Source organism: Parus major, chromosome 1, assembly GCF_001522545.3.
Source record: "Parus major isolate Abel chromosome 1, Parus_major1.1, whole genome shotgun sequence".
NCBI classification, from domain to species: Eukaryota; Metazoa; Chordata; class Aves; order Passeriformes; family Paridae; genus Parus; species Parus major.
Genome location: NC_031768.1, coordinates 97,667,777 through 97,688,451, shown reverse-complemented (window position 1 = coordinate 97,688,451; position 20,675 = coordinate 97,667,777). Strand labels below are relative to the sequence as shown.

The window sequence follows — 20,675 nt, the reverse complement described above, 5'->3', positions numbered from 1 at the left end:
ACCCTGCTTTTCAAAAACTTGATTCATTTTAGGAATTATTATCTATGATTTCCTGGTTGGCCTGTTTTTTTTAGTCTGTTAGTTGAAAACATAATATGAATGACAGCCTTGAATTTTCATGCATGACAGTCATGGCAAAAAGCATAAGGTCTATTTATGGCACATGATATTCACAGAACTGACAACATGAATAATAGTGGACTTGAAAAAACTTCTCCCCACTCCATAGAGGTAGAATAGGGCTGAGAACAGAGTTATAAACTGCATTGTTATTTTTTGAGCAAGTGTATTTGTAAGTTATCTTCTAGTCAAACATATCACCCTATTTAATGATGATATTCTAATTTTTTTAATTGATATTACTTAAACTATGACAGTTTTTGCAACTGTTTTGGGACTGTTATGCAGCCATGAATTCTTCTCCACAGAAGCAGCATTAGAATCAAAACACCCAAAATTAACTTGCACAGAAATAACTTTCATAACAATTGACAGCACTTGAAATCTTTTAAATGATATAAAATTCTAGCTATTAAGCTGTTTACAAGTAATTTGACTGTCTCAAACTATTTATAAGTTTCCAGTTAACTAGCTCATTGACTACACAGTTAATTGTAACTTACTAGCTATCCACAGTGGCCTACAGTGTAGTTATATCACTCACTGCAACATTATCATTCATTATAAAGATGCAGACAACTGTCAGAATTGAATTCTGACTGGTGTGGTTTCAAACATCTTAAAGTTTTAGTCTTGAATTTTCATTTTAACTCTTAAGTGCTCATATGGAGTTTTAACAAAGTCATCTATGTTTGTATCCATCATCTCTGCATCCTCTAACAGGCTAACATGCGCTTACTTAATTTGCTTAATAAAATAACTAATGTCAAGAACTTACTGAAAAGCACCAACACAATACAACAGAATGAAGTTTTAATTTTCATGTCTATTGTCTTCCTTAAAAATCCCTGTAATACTAGCATTTATTCATCAAGATAGAAATTAAGTTAATTTACTTAATTCCTTATGGAAATCTGAACAGCTTTTCCACATTTGTACAGAAGTATTCACGCTTTCTGTAAGTCATGCTGCTCTTCCACAAAAGAGATGTCACAGTAAAACATTAATTATATTGTGTTAATGATAAAAGGATGTATGTTCCAATAGCAGTAGTGCTGCACAGACATACAAATCTGTGATATGGTACTAAGTAGATCAGCAAGAGTTCTGCATGAGGTATTTAACTTGATCATCATTGGGTACCTGCACTCCGAGAAAGTAACACAAGTAACTGGTGTAAAATGTACATATTCAGAACATAACCCTAACTTCTTTAAAAAAGAGTGTTTTTAGCTTTTTTCCACCAACATCTGTTTTCTCAATTTATTACAGACAAGGTACCATTTATTGCAGTCAGTATGTCTTGTCAAACACATGTTAACACTGCAAAAAAAAAGTTAATTTAACTACAAAGAGAAAATAATCATCTCAGAAGCACCTTAACCATAACTATTTCCACTGTATGTTGCTATTCAAGAGTCACTTAAATCTACAGCACCATTTTTGATTAAAAATCCACACTTTCAACAGCTTTTCACACAAAAAACATGTATATTTCATATATATCATGCAGCAACTGGTTCTTCAGTTTTCTAATTCAATCACTGGCAAAGAAAAAGTTCCAAGTTAACATAGTTTGCCAAGAAGCAAGCCTTACCTAATATGTAGATAGTCTTCTGATCACTTCTCTGACCAAGGGCATTAGTCACCTTACAGATATAAGTCCCAGTGTAGTTATAAGTCAAAGGGCTGCTGAACTGCAGAGTATTGTTAACAGCCAACAATCCTTCAGGCCATTGTCCATCCAACCTAAAAGAACAGTTATACTTCAAATGTGTGTATTTACAGCTAGCTTAAACAGATGTAGTTTAAAACAATATTGCCAGTAATCTATAGAATTAATTTTTCACTGTGCTCTGACACTTCCAGTGGGCTTTCTTTTGATACTCTCCGTGTACACCTGAAGGTTTATCTAGTATATAATTTCTGGGCCAAATCCTTAAAATGTCAGATCTTCTGGAACTTGCAAGCTGTCTAAAATCAACACTACAACAGCTAAGAAAACAGCATCTCAAAAGAACTTGGAGGAACAAGACAACCCAAGATCTGAAAACTAACAGTAACTAAGAAGCATTTCTGCTGTCAGAATCAGCTGCCAGTTCATTTGCATCCAGTAAATACTTCTGTCCATAAATGCTTAATTTAGAGGACATTTTGACTAGAACTTCTGAACAAGAATTCAAGCAGTTTCTCCTCTCCTGAACTGCCTTTTCTCATCTACCATCACTTTTCTGTCTAAATTGGAGCACAGAAATGGAATGTGGTACTTGGATACACTTGGGGAAACAACTAGTTAAAAAAATTATTTTTTATCAACTGATTTTTCTAAGTCTATCATTTCCCTATACAATTCTGCCTGAGATTGCAGTAACAACTGTGTAAACACGAGAAAAAGGGGAAAAGGCAAAGGCCCTGGAACTATTCTAACAGAGCTTCCAACTGCCCATTAAACACCTGTGTAATTTCAGGCCATTGAAACCCATTTTGATTTATCTAACTACCTATTAACAGCTAAGCAGGCCTAAATTAGTATTCAAACTAGATCACTAGATGACAGTATCTTGAAAACATTAAGCAAGTGTGATTTTTTTAAGTAGTACTGAACAAAAAGGTACCCAGCACTTTAGAACAGGTACTCAAAGGAAAAGAAACATGCACTTCACAGTTAATACTAAATACAATCTTCATAAATGTGGTTCAAGACAACATTCCTACTTCCTTGCTGTGATTATTGCCCAGAATTGCTTCAGCTATATAAAGCTGATAAAAGTCATCAGGCACATACTTGATAATTCATAGTACCAGAAGTATTTATTTCAAGAAACATTATGAAACAGTCATTTGGTTTGAAAACTCTATTCTAATAAAATTCTCATACATGCAACATTTAAAAATATTACTAACCATGAAAATATCACCATCCCAGTAAATACAATGTCAGCTTGGGATCCAAGGGGTACAATTGGTTGGTAAGGTAATTCTACAACTTATTTTAATCTGACACCAGTCAAACAGCACACAGGTGAACACAGTACTTCTCATTTCTCCAAGCTCAAGCTACCCTTGTTTTACATGGAACTCACCCCTCCCTCCTCCACAAAGTTCTTCATTCACCAGTACTCAGTTTGTTGGATAGGTTTTGTTGGTGCTCAGAAAGGCACACGAGCTTTATTCCAGAAAATTTACATCTCCTGTAAAGTTTGTTCCATTTTAAGTTTAAGAAATCCAGCAATGATCTCTGAAGTTTGAATGGCTTTAAATGTATTTAAATAGGTTTATTTCTTCTAGAATTGTGAACAGTAGTAGTATTGATTAGTTCTTATGTGTTTCAAATTCAAATGAAAGAACTGAGAACCCATTGCATCTGAAGAAGCAAATGGTACTGCTGTTAGGGGTTTTTTTTAAACATAGGAATTTTTAAGTGCTGAAATTTCTCATCACATAAATTTTGAGCTAAGCCTGGGATAGGCATGGCAGTCCACAGATTCACGAAATATGGATGCTATGTAAGCTTTTATTTTTTTAAATTTAATTTTATTTTTATTATTCTATTAAATAATACTTGGATCTTTACTAGATGTGTTGATCTTTGCTCTACATGCTTCAACACACAGAGCTTAGTCTACCTTGAGTAACTAAAGAGCCTTCACCCTGAGAGTAATGACAAACTGTTTAAGTACATAAATTTACAAGATATCCACTCACTTGTATTCATACAAACATACATCTTGTATTCTCCTTTTCAAAAGCTGGATACAGACCAAAACCTGGACACCAATACAAATCATATACTCTTTGTTTTCAAAACATGCATGTACTGTAAGCAAAGTGATTATACCATCTGAATCATGTGGCAAGTCCCTTTTCATAAATATTTACCTGGTCCACATAAATTCCATAGGCAATGGATTTGCATCAGCGTTACATTTGAGCTGAACATTTCCTCTTCCAATGAACCAATTTCCATCATAGCCAGTTACTGAAACTTCTGGGGCATCTGACAAAAAAAGATTTCATCTATGAACAATCAGTTTTTACATTAAAAGTGAATTGTGTGTAAGACCAATAGAACAGAAGATTGCTTTTTTTCTGTTTTGTTTTTTTTTTGGGCAATGCGTGCTTTAGTTGTTGGTTGCCTTTTTGTTTTTAATTTAGAGACCACCACCAAAATATACAGAGAACTTGATACAGCTCCAAGCTACAAAAGTAATATGCAGCAGTGAACAAATTGTTTTAATTGGTCCAACTTTCCCAGTGTGTTTTCAGCAACCACACAAGCACCCTGAGGAAGTGAGAGGACTTCAGGAAAAAAAAATCAGTTTCATGTTTTTGGGAAGTGAGGAATGGTAACTTAGAACTACTTCTCACTAAAAAGATACAGCAAAGGATCAGAAACAACCTTGGGAGAAACCAGGCAATTAGGAAATCACCAAAAAGTTCACAAATGCCAGCTATAAAGATGAAATTACTCACTGGCATCAAAATGCAGAATTATCTAAAAAGCCAGGAGGTGATTTTAGAGAGGCCTTGAAAAAATATTCAAAAGCCAAGGAACAGATGAATCAGTACAATTTGGGATAAAATCTGAAGCTGAGATGGAGAAACAGTTGCAAAAGCTAGTAAGTGTCAGGGAAGACTGAGGAGCACACACTTGTTCTCACTTGCTGTTGTGCATAAACAACTTTAAGAAATTCTGAAACATGCATTAACACTAATCTCGGATAAAAATATTAATTAAATTTGCATCCTCAACTTCATTTTCAATAGGAAACAATTATTTTTATTCACTGTTTGAGACAATACAAATACTCTTTAGTTTTATTTCTGTATCACTGGTCCTTCAATCTAGAATTTCACTTCAAGATCAATAAAATTAAGCAGTGCTAATTACTATTTTATGCCAAAATTAAGTGATTCTTAACCATACAGAACAAAACCAAGTCAAAATCAAATTTTAGTCAAATCAAAACAGCCAAGTCTATTTTTTCCAGCCACTACATTTGTTCTACTTGAACTGACAGAGTTCAGTGATTTAGGAACTTTAAAGCAGCACACAGCCAAGACACGACACCAAAGGAACAACATGAATATAGTTGGTTTTGTTTATATATGCACTAACAGAAAGGGACCACATGCCTAAAGCTTATTTGTCTTAACTGCTTTTAATTAAGCAACATTGTAAACCACTTTGCTTTGTATTCATGTCTTTTAAAAGCCATACATTTTTTTAAAGAAGCCTGGTATAAATTTGAATTGTATGAGCAACCTGAAGCTGAATAAGAAATGCTAGGTATGTATATATTATGTTCTTGTTTCCTTACTCTAGTTAAGAGTGGACAAAGCTTGGTGAAAATAACTGAAAAGTAACTTATTGACCACCACAATACCTGTTTTCAACTTAGCAGTTCAAACACGAATTGTCATTAGCATTCTTTTTTAATACTGCTTACATTGTAAGACACTATAAACAGCTTATGGATCAACCCTCATGATTACCCATGATTCGATATCCAAAACAGTAGAAATTCTAGCTTCATGACTAGATTCATTCTAGCTTCTCTTTTCAATACACAGACCCTAGGCTTTTACTCCTGCCAGACCTGCCTCTTATCACAGCTTTTCTATACAGTTTCCATTTCCTTTATTTTCCTGAAGCAGAAAGTGCTCATCTTTCTGCATCATCAAGGTATACAGATTAAGGGGGAGGTTGCAAGATACATACCAGGAGTAATTACCTTGCAGAATACTTACACTGTATGTCCAGCACATAAGGGTATCGTATCTCCTTTTCAAAGGCAGGGTGCCTCACAACACAAGTTATGTGTCTTCCTCTTGCAAATCGCGTAGGGACAATCACATAGTGGCTTACAACTGTCACTGTTTCATTTGGAAACAAAGTAGAGGTGGATTCCATTTCACCAAGGCCTCCTTCCCAGTCAATCTGTGCAGCAGGTTTTCCAGTGGCTGCTGTACAAGTGGCTGCTATTGTCCTATTTTCACCATCTATTAGAGGGTTTGGTCCTTTTGTTAAGCTCACAACAGGTTCAACTAAGGAGGGGGGGAAAAAAAGGAGATTTAAACAAAAACTCCACATCTTTGAAATTGTCACTACTTAAAAGTTAGACAAGATCTAATCTATTCAGAAATGCTCTTGCTCATTAGACATCCTAGATATAAGACCACACATATCTCAAGAGATGATAGCTCTACAAGGCTCTGGCCTGCTGACACTACCCCCCTTTGTCCACTCATTCAAGTTCAGTGTCGTTCATTCACTACATTTAATGCACTGACAGCGAATTCCAGAGTGCTTAGGTCCAAAATGTCAATTTCAGTGCTCTAGTTGCAGCGTCTGACAACAGAAAGCTTAAAGTATTAGGTTGAAACCACACTGCAGTTTTTTTTTTCAAAAAGCTTAGGTTCTGCTGCATTTTCAAGCATTCAAGAATTAATCTATACTGTCAGTTTGTGTCACTTGAACACCAAACATTAAGTTCAAGCTTTTCTTGATCACTAAGATATAAATGACTTTCATTCTGCATCTTTATTATATATACGTACCACATATTGAATAAAGGATCTAATATGTACAAAGAAATATGCAATTGTACATATTGTATATATAAAATTTATCTAAGCTTTTGACATACAAAGTAATCTATATATAAATAAAATTTCAATTAAAATAATAAAAAATGATTGTTTCATATATAAATAAAGTTTTGCCTATATGTACATGTATATATATACATTCTTGTGTATGAATCCATATAAAAGTTAAAGAAATGAAACTCAGTACTAAGTGTAAGACTAAAGAAATCTGCACATGGAAGGACGTGACCTCCTTGTAAAGCCACTGCTCACCCCAAAATTTTAAAAACTTGGGGAACACACTTCTTTCTAAAAGGAAGTTGAGTTCCTTGTGTATAAGTCTACTGCTGAGGGCCACAGACTAATAGGCTTTCACAAAATTTCCTTCAGATAGCAGATCTGTTTTGGTCCTGTACAAGCCACCCAACCAGCTGCAGCCTAAGTCAGAAAAACTGCCTTGTGCTTCAGATACAAACCATGGCTGGGCTGTTTTAGAATGGCCCATTTGTGTCACAGGTCTGGAAGGGACAGGTTTGCAGTAGCGTACCAGCCTATTCCACAATCCTGGTCTTTTGCTCTAGTCTGGCTACTGGAGTCCTCTGAAGGAAGGTCATTGCTACTCACCACAATGCTTCACAATCTACCTCAGTGGATCAGCCCTCACTAATCACAAAGCAGAGAAGTCTTGCAACTTCTGTTGCCCTCCAGTATCAGAAGGAAAGAAGTTAGTTCATGGACCTTCTTTCCAATAAATTGAATGTGACCTACAGACACATCTTGTAACAGAATAGAGCAAAGTTCACTGTAACTGGCAAGTTCTCCAACTACCTACACCTTCCAAAGGTAACTGGGTAAGAAATATTTTCTGCTTCAGCCCATTCAGTGCCAAGATCAGTTTTTGACTGTTTTCTGCTCAGTCTAACACTATTCATGTCTGAACAAGTTGCTCAATTACACTAAAGGAAAAGGCAACTATTAAATGGATAACCTTATAAAAATGTGTTCTCTGTTCTGTGCTTAGAAGTGCTCGAAGAATCTAAGTTGTTATCAAACTGAAGATTGTTTGGGCAGATACTGAGAGTAAATTATTTTCTACGTTGTTTCTCTGAAAGCTTACCCTCTGAGATTTGTTATTAACCCCACAAAATAAGCCAATAGCAGGTGTTTTCTGCCAAGCTGCACACTCACTCTTCTAGATCTGAAACATTTTTAACACCGCTTCTTTCAAAATCTGATTCTCTGATCTCCAACACCAGCAACAGCTAGAACTTTCTGCAGTAAGCTTGGATATCTGAATTGATGTACATATGAAACATTATCTCATCTGCAAAAAAAGCCTTTAAATCCTAGTATGGAGAGTTTGACATTACATGGCTTTGTCATTTGACCCACAGTTTGGTTCTCCTGATTTAACATGAACACTAGTGCCTTGTTCTCCCCAAATCACGGGCAGAGACTTCCTCAATAGCTTCTGTAGTATTACTAAAATGCAGAAGTAAACACACAAATTTGTATTTAGAATTTTGCATGGATGAAAAATCTAATTTTTGCTGTATTCCTCCCTTCACAAGATTTCCAGAACAGTTAAATTCATTAAATTGCCAGCTATCATTAGTATTTCGTACCAAAACTGTAGACTCCGATAATTTCAGCTGGCAATAAAAGCTTGACATGTTCTATTCCTTTAATTTTTCTTTAAAGAAAAAGTATGCAACTGTGTTAATTTTTTTTCCACCTCTTTGTGAAGGGTGAACACTTAAGTAAATAAGAGGTCTTAACTAAGTTGCAGAGATGTCCAGATCCAAAGTAGACTACTCAGTACTGTACTTTTAGACAAAGAAGTCTTCAAGTAGCCAGAAAGCACAATAGACTAATTCAAAAAAACTTACTTTCTCAATTGACACCAGATTTGTCAGTTTGAGCTCATTGTGCAATACTTGGTTTTATGCTTGTTAACTAGACACAAAGGTGAACTATTCAAAACTACTCAGTGTCATAAAATACACTTATTCTCAGTCCTATGTATTTCCATGGTTTTTTTATACATCATAAATGTTTAAGCTTCTACTTTCACATCTTCCCATAAACTGTGATTCTTGTATTACACACCAACTGCAAGATAACTAAATAGCCACACATGGAAAAATGGAAAGCAACTGCTGCTAGGATACTAATTTCTATAGTTTATCATTCAGGACTACTGCCCCAGCAACCAAAACAAAAACAGCAGAAGCCCAGCTACTTATTCTATGGCCTTTCTAGATGTTTCAGTCATGGATTAAGAAGTATCTGGTGAATGAATCCATAATTACAAGGGGCCATTGGCATCTCATCTCTCACAGCGTGAAACAGTTTTCCATTTTCAGTTGGAAAACAGATTACCCAAAGTATGGGCTTTGGAAATTTTTTTGTGGTAGTCTTTTGTTTTTTCGAAAGCGTAACTTCTATATGCAGTCCTCTTATCCCAGAACCATTCAGTGTGCCACATGAATGTGATTTTCACTTTATTCACAGTGGAGGATACAAGAGGTAGCTGGGAGAGCATTAGAGAAGCTGCTACACCCAGTCAGTAGAAATGTTATGCTCTACATTCAGGCCAAATGAAAAAGGTGGTGAGGATAATCCTTTGTGTGGAAAAGGAAGCCACTGATGCCCTAAGATCCAAAAGCAAGACCTACTTCCTACAGTATAAGAGTTCCATCTAAAACAACATTATGGCATAAATTACACTTGAATATTAAAGACAGGATGGATGAAACATGGAAGTTAGATGTGCAGTTGTTCAAAAGGTCTCAACTAATTTGCCAATCTGTGCTTCCCCTTTTATTGACTCATGACCACCACCTAATTTAACCCAGCTTATTCTACCTTCACCTTACATTCAACATGGGTGTATCAGAAATCTCTCGCTGCTCAAGTCCTCAATACTTCTTTACAGGGAAAGAACATAATACAGCATGCACACAAGAGCCTTAAATCCTATGGCATTAAGTTTTGAGACCAAAAAGCTGCTTCTTGGTTTTCATGTACTTCGTAAGCCTTTTTCAATTGCTTCTGTGAGTTTTAAAACTATTTTTCTGTGCACACTGGGCACAGGAGATCTGGATGAAGTTGGCATGATTGCAACACAAACAAGATTATTTCCTTCTGACATTAAATTTACTCATTCCTTAGCAATAGCAAGACACTGGGAATTGTCATCCCCTTCATCACAACTGTACTTCATTAACTTCTTTCCAAAGCAGTATTTCAAGTTTTTATTTTCTCTCACCTTAAATCAGAAGCATTCTCCTTCTGTGTACTTTATCTTGTTTGCAAATTAATGCTTAATTAGTAACTTATTAAGGTTTTCTTGTTTTAGTAGTTTTGGGGGGGGTGGTGTCAGGGGGGCTTGCTTGCTTGTTTTTTAAAGCCAGTCAGTTCACTAATTTGCCATCTACTTAATACTTTTTCTTAGCCCAGAGTATTCTGTAGTACTCAAGAAGAACATGTACATCTCATTACCCAGCACTTCTTGACTACCATTACTTCACCAGAATTGTCTGATATGATCCAGTGTCTATAATGCCCAACATACATCATCTTTTAATTCCTAATTGGAAGGCTTTCTCCATAAGGGTGTCTGGGATCCAATTCAGGGTGACAGACCTACACATTTGACACTCCTCTGTACAATTTATTCCTCACTTCTAGTATTGGTAAGAGCTAGGCTGCAGAGGAACAACACCTACTTAATACGCACAATGAGAAAGCCCACTTAGCAAGACAGACCTAAACAAAACCAAGTACTTAAAATAGTCATGGACAGCACTCAAATTAATGACAAAAATTATGTCAGCTCTGCAAGCTACCTTGTGATAAGCCATTTCTTCTGCCCTGAGACACCAGTTTGCCTCATTTAGTCAGCTTCCTGGGATCTTGGGGAAACCAACTGCTTGACACAAAAATTATCTGCCATTTTTTGCACAAGAGTAACAAGGTAAGTTTGACAAACAAAGTTTTAGCAAAGTTCAGTGTATCTGTTTGACCCTATAAGCATTTGCATATCTCCACTGTCTTAACGTCTTTTACAGTGCACTTCCTTAAGACATGAAGCACTGAACAAGGTACTGGGAGTGGGCAAAGTCACCAAACATGGCTTGTTTGTTAAACTTGGGGCACATAAGAGGTTTTAAATATGGTCTTAAGTGACCAGTGCACTGTGGAAAAACACAGGGCATTTTATTTTGTAGTTATTTTTTTCTTCCATTTGTTTTCAGTGTCTCCACTTTAAAGTGTACAGGCGTCTAGTACATGACTAAGTATGTCCAGTACACGTAGGAAGGAAACTAATTCTTTGCTAAATAAAAACAGACAGGGACTAGGGAAAAAGGCAATCCTGCTTCAACTGGAAACAGCTTCACTTAGGACAGGAACTTTTTTCCTTAAGGGAGAGTTTTTAGACCAGTGGGAGAATTCAGTCAATGCATCATTGAAGATGATTTTAAGTTACATCAAGATTTAAATTACAGCTATTGCATGCCTTAAGATTCTGATGAGCTTGGAATTGCTGAATTCAGGCCAGCAAAATTCACAAGTTATTAATTTACAAGCATATTCTGAAAATCATTACTTCCTCAGTATTTTGACTGTTTAAGCCTACAAGTCAGTATAGCAAGAAGTTTCTAGAAGGACAGAAAATACACTGCTAAAGCAAAAAAACTCCAACAGAGGGTTGGCTACCTAGTGGCACATGCAAATGAAGCTTCTGGTAACTAGGATGGAAAACCACCTTTACAAATAATAGCTGGGTTTTGCCACTTAGAGGTTGATACCAAGTCCTTAGAGACTTACAGCAATTGGCAACCATTTACATCAATGATGAATAAAGCTATGATCAGAACCACTGTATGCCTAATACTTCTTTGCCTATTTCAAGTGGATTTTTTCATAGTGTATATCTAATGAAACAAGTTGTGGTCCTACTCTTTCAAATGTAGAATAATAAGGACATGGGACATACATGTGCTTTCCAAGTTCCTCCAGAAACCTGATGAGTGCAAAATGGACACAATTACTCATGTTATCTAAAAAAACCCCAATCTTAGGAACAGGAACTGACTAGAAAAGGTGAGGGAAGGTAGTAAGAACTTTCCACTGCTTATTGGTAAAGCACAATAGGTGAAAGTCAAAAGACTGCTACAATAGCCACAGACATAGCAACTTGCAATACAGATAGGAGTCAGGTGAAAAAGAGAGCCATAAGACCACATGCTTTGTACATCACAGGATTTTGGTCAAGTTACTGGTTTTAAATTGGATTAAGCCGGTTGCTTGATGCATTTATTTTGCCCCACCTTGTGGTGAAAACCAGTTTACATACTGTGCTACAGCCATCTGATTAACCACATTGAGTATTCTACTGCTATGAAAAGCTGCTATCAAAGACCTAGAGAAGATCCTAAAAAGCACAAGCGCTTACAGAAATAGTCATTGAAGACCACCTCAGCTACAGAAAGTATCATTTGACTCCTGGCAGGAGATACAGAAGTGCTTTACACTAGTACAAGAGGAATACTATTGTAAGGAGAGGACAAGTTAATAACAGGCTTTCACATTTTAGGGTAATCATTTTACTTTACACTGCAGTAACACCTGAGTTACTTGCACTTCAGCACTAACTCCTTATGACAGCAATACTTAGCTCTCCACAAGAGGGACAAAATTAGGGTAAACAAACCCCTAAAGCTTCACATTATGCCTACCCACAAATAGTCAAGAGCTTAAATTGACTATTTCTTCCCACAACTCACAGCAGTCATCAAGATAGTTTTGTTTTTCATTTACACTGTGCAAAGAACGGTTTGCATCACCAAACCCAAGCAGCTATATTAAATTATTATGCTAGCAGCACATTTATAAAAATCATAGAATTGCATTGGAAGGGACTTTTTGAAGGTCACCCAGTCCAATCCCCTTGCAAGAAGCAAGGACATCTTCAGCTATACCAGTCTGCTGCAGAGTCCCATCCAAATGTTTCCAGGCATGGGGCATCGACCCTTACTGGGAACTCTCTATTACAGATGAAGGACTATTTCACTGAGACAACAGGGTTAGTTACCAACTTGGTTTAGAAATACCTGCTTTTTCTGAAGACCAGTACTCACTGAGGGAATTTAGCCAAGGTGGTAGCTAAAGCCAAGTTCAGCAGCTTCCCAGCACATACACACAAGTCCCTGGTATCAGCATGGTCTGTCAGACAAAGCTCTAAAACACTGTACTAATTCAAACTGAATGTTTGTTTTAGCACAATGCCTAAATAGAAACTGGTTATTTATTTTTACTAACTAGACAGTCAAATAAGTTTTAAAGAAGTAAGGCCCAACAGAAGTCTCCTCTATGACATTAGTAAAAATAACACACCTGTAATAAAAGTCCTGCAAACGTATATTTTGCATTTTCTTTGGGATAAATGGTAAAATACAACCCATTAGTAATTTTGCAGAATTTTCTTTTCAAAAAGAAGATTACTTACCTAATACTGTTACAGTTGTTGATGACTGTGTATTTCCAAGTGGGAATGTAACTGCCTTGCAAACGTATTCTCCTGCATCAGAAAAGCTTACATTTTTTAAGATGATTGTTGCATCAGTAAGTGAGTAATTTTTAAATGCCACTCTTCCTTGGTATTCTCCTTGAACAGATATTCCATATTCAGGGTGATGAACAGCAACAGTCTGTGAATTTTTACCATATATCTTCTCCCAAGAAACTTGTGTTATTGTTTCATTTACATCAATTATGCATTTCAGTGCAACCTTCTTCCCCCAAACTGCTGTCACATGTGGATCAACAACTGGTCCAGCTAAGGCACCTAAAAACAAAGCAATAGTTAGTTGCTACACAAGAAAGTTACATTGCTTGGTTTTCACAGTAAGCTTTCTTCCACAATTACCTTAGAAGAGAATCCCTGTTTTTTTTCTGAATAACTGATTCACAACAGTGTGGAAATACCACAGAAACACATTTCAAGCAAAAACATCAAAGATCAATCATTTTTTCGGACAATACTACCATTAATCCACAACTTCATATAAAAATGACCTGACAATTGTGTAACTGGTGTATAAGTTTTTTGGGAATTTAACTAGATACAAACATTTAGTGAATTCAGATTTACCAAAAAAACAACAAGACAGGGTACTTTTCAGCAGTCTGGTTACTGATATAGAGCATCAAGCCAAAACTTAAGTTAAACTGCTGCACTTATGTGTTTGTCCTTAAATAATCTTTATTAAGTTGTATCTTTTATAAATAGAAATAAGTAAAACTTTCAGCACTTACCACATCAGTAAATATTAAATATATAAATAGTAAATACAAAAAAAACCACAAAAAGCTGTTATCAAAATCCCACAAACCACTCCACGTTTACAGTGACAGTCACTCAAAGACCTCAACTTGAACTTTCCTACCCTAATTCCTGATGAAGACATGTACCATCATACATATGCCATCTTTCTGCTCCAGTGTAGTGGGGTGTCTTCACACAAGATCTTCTCTCAAGAGAGCAAATATGCGAGAGTAGTCAAGTTCTTGCTTAGGATTCAGCATATTTCCGTTTAATACCTAAAATGCCTTCCACACTAGCAACTGCATTCTGAGCTCAGCATTTTACTCCACCCTCCTTTCAAAAAGGGAAATCCCACTAGGACAAAGCAGTTCAAAATATACCACAGGTTCACAATTTATTTTGTCAAACAGATGCTCCAGCAACTTCACTCAGTAGTTCTCTAGGAGCAAACTAACCTGATGAAAAGGAACCAAAGTCTTAGTCCACAATGTTATTTCTTTCTCCTGTGCTTAGATTTTAATAGAGCTATTTCAAATGCTCTGATTCTCTCTTCAGATACCAAATCAGTACTCAAGCTGTTACTGAGGAAGTTCACCAATGAAGCAAAAGTTAAGTAGAAATTTTATTAGCCTCATTCTCATAAGCATGAAGAAGTCATTCAACTTGAGACATGAGTTGCCTCTTCATTCACCAAGTTCACACAAAAGGCAAGCCATGTGTTCAGGAAAGAAGTCTTTATATGCCTTTATCTACGAGTCCATTGTTAAAAGCTTTCCGCTTCCCATCAATTGATTTTTCATTGTTCAAACCATTTCTGAGTCAATGAAGTCACCCAAAAAAGTGATTTAGCTATGGATTTCTTCAGTATAAAGCTACTGACTAACATCAATAGTATGAACACCTTAAGTTACACAAATAAGTCAAGCTAAGTCAGAAATTTAGACCAATATTGTTGATGCATCAGTCACTAAGTGTGTCTGGTGAAGAGACAAAAAATAGCAAGAAAAGTCAAAAAAAAAAACCCCAAACCATAACATGTTTCATATAGAGAATATCTGCCATGACAAGTAGTGCAAGAACATTCTGTCTATTCTCCTCATGCCTCTTACTTGACACACTATTGTGACAGACACTGGAAAGAGGGCAACTATTTGCAAACTGACATGCACAGAGTTCTACCCAAGCTTTGTCTCCACTCACCATTGCTACATTTAAACATAAGGTACAATGTTCTCTAAAAAGTATTTGACTATTTCTTTCTACCTCATAAATAAGGCTCAAGTGACATTTGTGAAATGTATTTCAGAATGTACAGGATATAGCGATTGTGTAATGTAATTTAAACAAAAAAACCCCACACTTTCATTCAGGAATCAGCTTTTTGCAAGTTAAATCTACAGAATCTTAACCTATATTAAACTTTTACATAGTGATTAGCTGTATATAACCCCAAACAACTTAGTATAGAAAAGCCCCATAAGTAAACTTACAAAAACTGCTCAGACTTATGGTGAAGGTAACAAACTGAACTGAAAAAACATCCCAGTTAACTGAACACATCTCTTTTGCTTCTTTTTACTTTTTTTTTGACAAATCTGCTCCCAGTAATTGGAGGCTTTAGTTACATATAGATGACCATTGTATATTCCAAAAGTCAATACTGCACAATTTTCTCACCAAGGCATACTTCTAACAGCTCATTTGTGCCATGAGAACATTGTGTTCTCACTTGAATTACATGAATATTTTCAGAAGCAAAACTTTTTCGTTGCTGCTATTTTCAAGATTTACAGACTGAACTGAGCAGGACCCACATATATTTATAGACTTAAACACACTTGCAGCTATAGAATGATGATCAGTTAGATATTTTTCCTTCACCTTCTACAGCAAGGGAGGTAGAGCTAACAGATCACTGCTCCAAATTTTATGTTTTTATCTCATCTTCTGATGTGTTCAGACTCTGAAGAAAAAAAACCAACCAAAAAACCAACCAACCAACCAACAAAAAAAAAAAAAATCAACTATCTATGCAAATTATTTAACTTGAACTTACATATAGCTTATACAACAGTATACAGACTCCAAAGTGTTTAAAGTGCTAGAAATAGTTTAAACCTGAAGTGTTAACACCACATATTTAATTTGGAACAGTATCTCTTTGTTTTAATTTCCATCCAGTTATTATTTTACTAGCAGTACTTGCAGAGCAATCAAGCTAATAGTTCAAACTAGCAAGCTAATTATCATGCAGATATTTAGGGTTGTCCAAGGCTCAGCCTTCTTTAAGGCAAGGATTTCCTTTGACGTAAAGGCTTCCACTCGAGAGTCAGTATTCTGCTCACACACTGTAGTTCAAGAACAAGCTACATGTCTCCTCCAAAATCATACATTTAGAGGCTTACAATGCTCAAGGTTCAAGACCAAGATACTTCAAGACCACACTAATCAGGTTCTTAACTGATCCAAAGCACTGGCACATAGGACATACATTTATTGTTTTAATGAATCCTAGCCCTCCTCCTCTTGAAATCTGACCTCTGCTTCATGTTCATAATACTCAAGTTTGTCATTCTCAACAAACCTTAGGGATACACTTTGTATTTACTTAGTAATCAAGATGTTTCATAAATTCTCAAGGCAAACACAGCATCATTGCTTACTTTTTCCATATATTTGTCCTAATTTTTACAGACCTGCCTTCCCTTTCCTTTTTTGCTCCCTTGGAATACATAAGATTGTCCTGTACTGTTTCACATGCAGCCTGATGAGATTGCCATCTCAAGCATTTTAACATGATTCAATTTCAGCTAAGTCCCTACTCATTAACTGACTTTTGATCACAGTGATCCAATGCTTGGCAATAAAGTCAAGAATCTTGCCTGAAACAGCAAGGCACTGCCTCTACTCACGTACCTTGACAGAGAGTTTCAAAAGTAAACAAAAAAAGATCCCTAAGGCTCACTTGCAGCATTAAGAGCCACAGAAATAGGTGCTATCAAATACTGACCATGATAACAATCTGCTCAATATCAATTCTGAATTAAGTTTCTACCACTAACTGAAAAAAAGATACTGAGGAATTATATGACAACCTTCTTAACACAACAAAGTATTCATGCCATGGAATGACAGAATATTTTCCACATTTACATGCTTGTTATTTGTTGCAATAAATAGCAGATTTAGATTTTCTAAATGAAGCAGCCATGCACAAGTCTAATTATAAAAGAAATGCATTTTGTTACCCACTTAACAGAACAGTTTGGCAAGACAGGGTGACCATACTGACACTTTTGAACCACTGATTTCCCACAACCTGCCAACTATTTCCACAAGACAAAGCCAAACTGCAGAAGAGCATAAAAGTGAATTTTTCCCCTCTATCAGCAAGTTATTCAGCTTATGGGTATATGTGGCCTTGGCACACACTAGTTGCAGGGAATTCAGCAGAATTCCAATCAAGAATGGAGCAAAACAACAAGAACATCCCATGTTGCTGACAGCAAGTCGCTATGTCAGCAGAACTTGCCATGGAACACTCTTAAGGTCATGCTAAGCATTATTGTTTGGTCACTTTAATTTCAGCTGGTATCAGAAAGCTTATTCTCACAGTCCTCCTCCTCCTGTGTCAGCACTCATCAGGTACCTAAAAGACCCCTACCTACAAAAACTCATTCGTTCTCTTCCTGATTTAACTTTCTGAATTAGCTCAGTCAATTACAAGTGGCAATGCAAAATAGGCAATGAACGCAGCTCCATAAATCTAGTGGCATTTTCAGATTTGTTTAGCTGGAAAAGCAAATCACTAAGACACTGCAGAAAACATGATGAAACCTCAACTTGAGGCTTTATAAAAATATATGCCTAAATGACTGGGAAGAAGTCAGTGTGTCTTTTGAGCACCAGGGCACAATCAAATTACTATGTCAAAAAAAGATCAGAAGCAAGGAATGGAAGAGATTTAAGATTAAGTAGTACAAAATGCCTCAACACTAGCTTCCAATAAGAAGTGCTAAGCAAGTACTTAGGAAAAAACCACACTTGCATCAAAGAGATAGTACTATAACCTAGTGTTACTCTCACCCAAGGATCTGCTTTGTCACAATCCTTGCTTGAGGTGGAGTATCAATTAGTTTTTCTGGGGACAAGCAAGCTGGGATCAGGAACAGCATGAGATTAGCTTCCATAAGCATTGCTTTTACAGGACTTGGCTCAAGTTACGTTTTTTTTTGTACAGTACTTGCCTTATTTTTTTAAGGAAGAAAAACATTACTTCCATCTCAGAGAGCAAAACTTAAAGCCTTGTTCAGTGTTTAGCACACTCTATAATAGGCATACAAAAGCCTACCAGAATGTAAAAAGTTTTGGTGAAATGAGGCATAGCAATTCCATAGTCTGAAGCCAAGACTACTGAAATTCTCAGGCTTTCTCATGTTGCTTTTTCATTTTACTTTAGCTCAAGGGATTCTATCTTCTAAACCAGAACTCAACTTTACCTAATACCAACAGGAAGGTAAAAAGATTATGATGTAGCTTGTGCAAGTCCACCACTTGGAAATGGTTCTATTAACTTATGAATGTTAACTTTCTACACCTGCAAATGGCCCAAAATGTGGTTGCAATCTTGACTTGGTTTATCACATGAGCAGCTCTCTTCTAGGTGACTACAACCTGACTTCTTACAAAAACCATAGAAAGAGGAACATAATTTCCAGTTGAAAATTATAAAATAAAGTTGCACAAGTTGTATCTTTTCCAAGCAACCTAAAAATCAGACTAACAACAAGAACTACATGAAGAGGTCAGTCTCAATTTCAGTGCTGTCTCAAAAGTTAGCTGTTGCTGAAGGGTTTTACTAACATCAAGCTCCAGACAGACAGATTCTCAGTTAAGTGCTATCACAGGATGTTCTGCAGAATTCTGAAACACTCTGAACCTCCATCTGGCTGCTCCTAAGGGTACAGCTGACAAGATATCACACTATTCAGCCAGGAGGCTTGTGTTACTCTGCTCCTTCATTCCCCACAGCTGATGGAAGATACTGTCAGTTATCTCCCTCTAGTTGCTGAATCAACATATACATCTACACAGAGGGAACAAGGAATAGAAATAATTGTTGGGAAGAATACAGCTACCATTCATAAGACAGCATGACACTGCCTGTTTAAAGGCCAGGAAGTAATGCAACACTGGACAAAGAACTGCCATCCTTGCACAAAGGAGTCAGACAACAAAATATGCAAACCTCTCCAGCTCCACAATAAACAATTATCTACAAGACTTAACATTTGCAACACAGAAAGCAAAGAAACTGATTTCAAAAAGACACCTTACTCCAATGCAACACAAAGTCAAAGTAGTTACAACTCAGAGTTTAACATTAGCTTGAGCCCAACTCATACTCATAGGGAACTGAAGCTTTAGAAAAGCTCTGCCCTTGAAGTCAGACATGACTGTTAACTGCCATTATTTCAGAATGCCATTTTCTCATGTGATCTGGTGCTTCTGTTCTAGTTTAACTCCACATAAGACAGCACTTGTGCCCCTGCATACTCTGCTTCCCACCATGCTGCACAGGCCTTTAGTAGCAAGAAGCAGGACAATCTAAGACACTAGAGGAAGATAAAAAGGAATGTTAGGCTCATGATTCAAATGGAATTAGGAAAGACTCTTAGAAAGCAAATTTTGTAAGGTTGAAACTTTAAATCAAGCTACTCACTAAAATGTTTACAAAATCCCATGAACTTTAAAACTTCATGCAGAATTTCAACTTAGACCATATTAAAATCAATGTCTATTTTACATGTTCTTACATTATAATCTTTTACACATAGCAAATTAAGACACACACTTATCTTGACATTAAGATTTCAGATGTTTATAAAATATGTTGAACTAATAAGTAAGGTATGCTATGAGGCAGCTGGAAGTTCTTCTGTAACTGTTTCACCAAATCTTCCAATTCCACCTCCTTTAAAAGGAAATAAGCAGGACACTGAGGTATTCTTTTTCCAATAAATGGGCCAGGCTCAAAAGGAGGAGAATAATATCTCATTTCTGGAGAAGAATATCTCATTTCAAGTCCCACTCCCTCAAAAAACAAGTAGTAAGAATAAGCAAGTAGCTCAAAAGTTATCCATATACACACCGCTACTACCTAGCCACCACAAAATTCTTCATACTCCCATTTAAATAAATTCAAATCCCTAAGTATCAAAGCAATTGGCATAAATACACAGAAGATATTGAAACAAGCAGTTCTTAATGTGACTCAAACCTCTTAATGGAAAGTTTTTTGAACAGTTACAGATGATCTGAGAAATCTTTTGAAATACGTAAGATGAGTCAATAGTTCTCACAAACTAATCTGGTGGGAAAGGTTGAAGTCCTCCATGTGGCATCCAGCTTAAACACAAACAAAATACTTAACAGAAAGCTAGAGGTCAAAAGGAGAGTTGTACATCTGAATCTTGGTGGGGCTGATGTCTAATACATTATACACAGAGAAACAAGTTACACTTAACAAACATTTCCCAGTCAGGCAGAAAAATACCTTCAAGCTGTAGTGGGTCCAAATTAGACTAGCAGCCAGCAGGAACAGGTCTAAGTAACACATTTAGGATGTAAA

At 36.3% G+C, this 20,675-nt stretch overlaps 1 protein-coding gene across 2 annotated transcripts in view; it reads right to left on the bottom strand.

The window, feature by feature from the left end:
* Window positions 1–20,675, bottom strand: part of NECTIN3 (nectin cell adhesion molecule 3) — a 58,491-nt gene that overhangs the window by 22,414 nt on the left and 15,402 nt on the right. For both annotated transcript variants that reach the window (XM_015636604.3, XM_019007608.2), the window contains exons 2-5: window positions 13,226–13,564; window positions 5,872–6,168; window positions 4,000–4,117; window positions 1,718–1,869 (exon numbers count right to left, since the gene is read on the bottom strand). In XM_015636604.3, coding sequence (XP_015492090.1) covers window positions 1,718–1,869; window positions 4,000–4,117; window positions 5,872–6,168; window positions 13,226–13,564 — 906 coding nt within the window. The remainder of the gene's footprint in view (window positions 1–1,717; window positions 1,870–3,999; window positions 4,118–5,871; window positions 6,169–13,225; window positions 13,565–20,675) is intronic.